Source organism: Limulus polyphemus, unplaced genomic scaffold, assembly GCF_000517525.1.
Source record: "Limulus polyphemus unplaced genomic scaffold, Limulus_polyphemus-2.1.2 Scaffold87, whole genome shotgun sequence".
In the NCBI taxonomy this organism is placed as follows: domain Eukaryota; kingdom Metazoa; phylum Arthropoda; class Merostomata; order Xiphosura; family Limulidae; genus Limulus; species Limulus polyphemus.
The window spans coordinates 103966-108643 of NW_013665697.1; the positions used below are offsets into that span (position 1 = coordinate 103966).

The 4678-nt window shown below is 32.2% G+C and overlaps 1 protein-coding gene across 3 annotated transcripts in view; it reads left to right on the forward strand.

Moving 5' to 3' along the window:
- Positions 1–4678, forward strand: part of LOC106468289 — a 121911-nt gene that overhangs the window by 30466 nt on the left and 86767 nt on the right. For 2 of the 3 annotated variants that reach the window (XM_013928712.2, XM_022397239.1), the window contains 2 exons: positions 2373–2513; positions 3438–3608. In XM_013928712.2, coding sequence (XP_013784166.1) covers positions 2373–2513; positions 3438–3608 — 312 coding nt within the window. The remainder of the gene's footprint in view (positions 1–2372; positions 2514–3437; positions 3609–4678) is intronic. The other variant, XM_022397245.1, reaches the window with a different exon arrangement.

Here is a 4678-nt window from a genome sequence, read left to right on the forward strand (position 1 = left end):
TATTTTGTTTACCACAATGAACATTTTTATTATTATTGTTTGTTAACAAAAATACAAACAAACTGAAGAAAATTGATGTCAAACAAATACGCATCCTCATTCATCCTGTTTTTTTTGTGAGAAATTATGTCTTTTAGTCTCAAAACTGTTTTGTGGTCTTTCTTTTTTGTATTGTGTCTGGCACATCTTGTTTCAATGACCAGCAGTAATCAGCTATCATGCTGATGTTCCACATTCCCTGATACCTCCTCTCCATTTCCCTGATGCCTTGATGAAACCTTTCTCCTTGTTCTTTGCTGACGGCACCAGGATTTTCAGGGAAATAGTCAATATGCGAGTGTAAGAAATGAACTTTTAAGTTCATATTAAAACCCAACTCTTTGAATTTATCTAGCATGTTATTGACAATATTTTCGTAATTTGGGTCTTTGTTTCCTAAAAATTTGGCAATAACATCTTTAAAGACAATCCATGCTTCTTTTTCAACTTTCCTCATCGTCCTAATCTGAGGCCCAACAAAAATTCCTTCTTTAAGTTTCACTTCTGAAAGAGCTGGGAATTGCCCACATAAATACTTGAAACAGTTGCCATCTTTATCTAAGGCCTTTACAAACTGCTTCATCAAGCCCAGTTTTATGTGACATATAGGACTTTCTTTGTGTCAACCTAACTTTCATGTTCAATGTTTCTTGATCCTGGTATCAGGCTGACTGTGCGTGGCTATTGCTTCTTTATCCAATGCTGATTTCGTGCCCTGCTGTCCCACTCACACAAAAAACATGGAAACTTTGTACAACTGGATTGTTGATCACAACTTATAAAGGACTTTTAAGCCTTCACAAAGTAGCCAACCATGTTCTTTGTATTTCTTCTTATTAAGAAGTTCTAGATTTTTGTACATTTCCTTCAAGTGATCTGAATGAGCAATAGGAACAGATGCATATATGTTACCATTGTAAAGGAGAACACTTTTTAGACTTCTTATCAATGAACAATCACCACTCACTTGGTTCATAGACTGCAGCTCCTAACATTAGTATTAATTCAGCAGTATTTTTGCAATAAACCAGTGAACCTTTTTGTGTAAAGTATCGTGTAAACTCTTTCTCATGATTTCTGTACCAGTAAAATGACTTTCGTGGAGAAAGTAAGTTCTTAGCCAAAAGTTTGGACCCAAAAATCTCTGAGAAATCTTTGGAATGCCCAATTCTCTAACCAAATCATCAAGTTCACCTTGTGTGAAAAGTTGGGATTCACCAGACATTTCAGGTTGAAAATCCCTATCATTATTTCTATTGACATCTGATTCAGAATTGGTTAAAATTGTATCAAGAGTCTCTGGTGGAGTAGGTACAGGTCCATGAGCAACAGGTCTTAGATCATATTGAAGGTTTGGATAAGAAATTTCCCTTTTATTTCGAGTGTTGTAGCCTTGCACTTTACATGAGCAAAAATAGCAGTTATCTCCCTGGTTTGTAGGCTTAAGCCAGACCATTGGAATTCCAAAAGGCAAAGACTTTCTTACCTTTAGTCCATTGTCTCAACTCTCCGACACAAATGGTGCAAACTTTGCATGGAGCCCATGATTTGTCTTGGTCCTCAAGTTTTATTCCAAAAAAATGTGTTATACACTTTGTCAAACTCTGTAATGTTTTGGTTTGTTTCTTTACACTAAATTTTCCATAATATTAACAGAATATTTTTAGGTCATTTACACAACCTCTTGTTGCAAAAGCAATGAATAAATAATATTAAAGGAAAAAATAGTGTCAAAGTGCATGCATGAACAAATACTATCCAGAAATGACACGTCATGTGGCCTGTTAACCATTTATGTACTAGCAGTGTGTTTCTCATGGGTTCTAAAACAATTGATAAGACTTTCATGTTGCAATTGATCAAGAGATATCTACAGCCAATGGTTGTTAACATTTTAAGAATAACAAAACATGACCCAATTTCAATGAAAATGATTCACTTGTGTAAAAGTACATATGACGTTTTGTGAAAAATTTGTACATGATGGGAAAAAAATGGATATTTTCAAAGTCAGTATATAGCAATTACTGTAGAATAGGTAAAAATTTCAAGACGATAAAAACTATCGCATACCTGTGTAACTTGGGGCAGTGTTCATAAGCTGTAGGAGCAAAAATATGATTTTTTTTTTTTTTCTAAAATCTTCTTAATGTTGAGAGTAAATATTACTTTCTGGAAGTTGTCTAAAATATCTGTTTAGATGCCTCTTCAGTGTGTAACCATTTTTTCTATGTATTTCAAAGTATTGTATGAAACTATGGCAATTGTTTAAGGACTTTATACATTAGTATCAGTTATGTTTAATAAAACAAATACCATCTTGTTTAAATTAGGGTCAGTCTTTCAGTAATACTGAGAGTTCAACAGATAGTCCACAAGTATCTCCACCAAGTACACCACCTCCTATAGATCTAACATCAGAAAGTATGGATATTCTGGAAAGTTGTGAAATTGAGGATGCATGTCAAGAAGAGGTGAGTGTGGTCTTCATTGTTGGTTATATTAATTTGGTGCAAATCTTGTCACTAGTTGTTTTACACATTCTGCTAGCTCAGTGAACACAGAAGAGGGATCAGTTACTACCAAGTTTCAAACAAAATTATTTCTGTTTTCTCATTTTTGTATCAAAATTTTAATTGTTAAAGCTTCCATTGGAATTAGCTGATATTTTCTAAAAAGAATTTACACAATGAATCAAAAACATAAAATTTAAGAAAGCTTTATGTAAAGTATTTGAAACTGCTTCATAAATATTTGAGGAAATAAAAGTGTGAATGTTATGTAGTACAAATGTTCACTTCATTAGAATAAAGGAACTTACTATTTTTGGTGAAAATGAATTATCACTAACTCTAGGCAAACAGGACATATTAGTATATCTATACAATCCATAAAAATATAATCTAAAACTTAATCTGCAAAATCCAAAACATTTAGAAGAAAAGGAACATGTTGCTTGAATATGTAGAAAGACTGACATATTTGAGGTAGTAAACAAGTCATCTGACAATAGTACTATTTTTATTGACAAATATATATTTACTAAGATACTCTTGATGACGGTACAAGTCAAAATATTGGACAGTAGAAAACATATTTTCTGCAATTAATGGTCATTTAGTTTTAATAAAATTAAAATGGTCCTAAAACTCCTGTATTTGTATTTCTTAGAAACTAAAATATCATTTATAATATGATAAATTTCAGATAATCAGCATAGCAGGATAATAGTTTTGAATATGTTTTCGATTTTAAACCATGTGAAAATGTACAGCATGATAAAGTTTTCTTTTTATAGACTGCTGTATCCTGTCAAAAACCTGTTTTTAACATTTTCATAATATTTTGTCAATGATCCATCCTTGTGCTTTGTGTAAACCATGCTTTATGGCTTTTAGGAATGTGTTTGTAGAGTTCTACCTTGTGATACACCTGAAAATTGCCTCACAACTTCAGCTGTTATGCAAGAAGTAAAGTCTAACTTGCTTAACCGTCTGGATGGCATATTACTGCCAGCTTTACCTCTGGAACTAAAGCCTGTGAATACTTTAACCTCACCTAGTCAGCAGGTATTTCATGGTACAACTAACAGTAGCCTTTGCATTTTAATAGCTTGAAGGTTTTGATTTAATAAATCTTTAATATATTAATGCTTATTGTTGCTGTGAGTGTTGAGCTCTGTATTATTTGGTAGTTTCATCTTTGTTTCAAGTTTTATTTAGAATTATTGTGCTTCAGTTTTGAAGATCAGTATTACTACAGAAACATTTTATCCTTCATCTTATTTGTATGTTCAAGTTAATTAGGTGTAATACATCTGGTCAGCTGCATGTCATTGGAAATAAGTGTAATGAAGGAGTTGATTTCATTGTTGGAGAGGTGATTTTTTTGATGTAGAGAATATCTAGAAGGGGGGCAAGACTAAGTTTTTTTAAGATAGGTAGAGGTTTGGAATCTGTAAAATCAGATGAGGTTTCCAGATATGAAAGCCCAGAGTAACTCCACTTAAGACAGTGCTACTCTTCTGAGAGGATTACTGGCCTTTGGAATAGTTTGTCCACAGGTGTGATATATAGCTTAGAATAGGATGGTAATAAAAAAAAATATAGTATTCTAGATGGGTCAGATAGGTCCATTTTATTCCCAAAATCTTAATTTAGTCAGTATTTTTTGTTTAACTCTCTCGTTATGGGCTTGGTCGATTCAAACTAAAAATTAACTCTAAATTGACCGTTAGAGTTTCCACACTATATCTTCTAATATGTTTTGGGTAACTTGACAAAATTTTGAAAGCTTTCAATAAACGTTTTGAGTCATTTGTAGACAAAAAAAAAAATCAGAATTTTTAATGAAGTATTTCCACTAAAAATTTCCTTAGGAATATATGGAATAAAAGTGTTGACTTTTCAGGTTAATATTAAAAATACTTTTCTTCATCTGAAAATTCTCCAATTTAATTTGTGTAATCTATAAAACCTCCTAAATAAATGTCAAACGTTTTTTTTATTTCAGTAAAACTTTATATTTTATCTGTTATTTTCTCTACCCTAACTGTAATGTGGTTGGTCAGTTTGACTGACCTTGTAACAACAAGAACAAAGTAAATCTAAATTACCCCCCTTTTTTTAGTCGTGGGAGG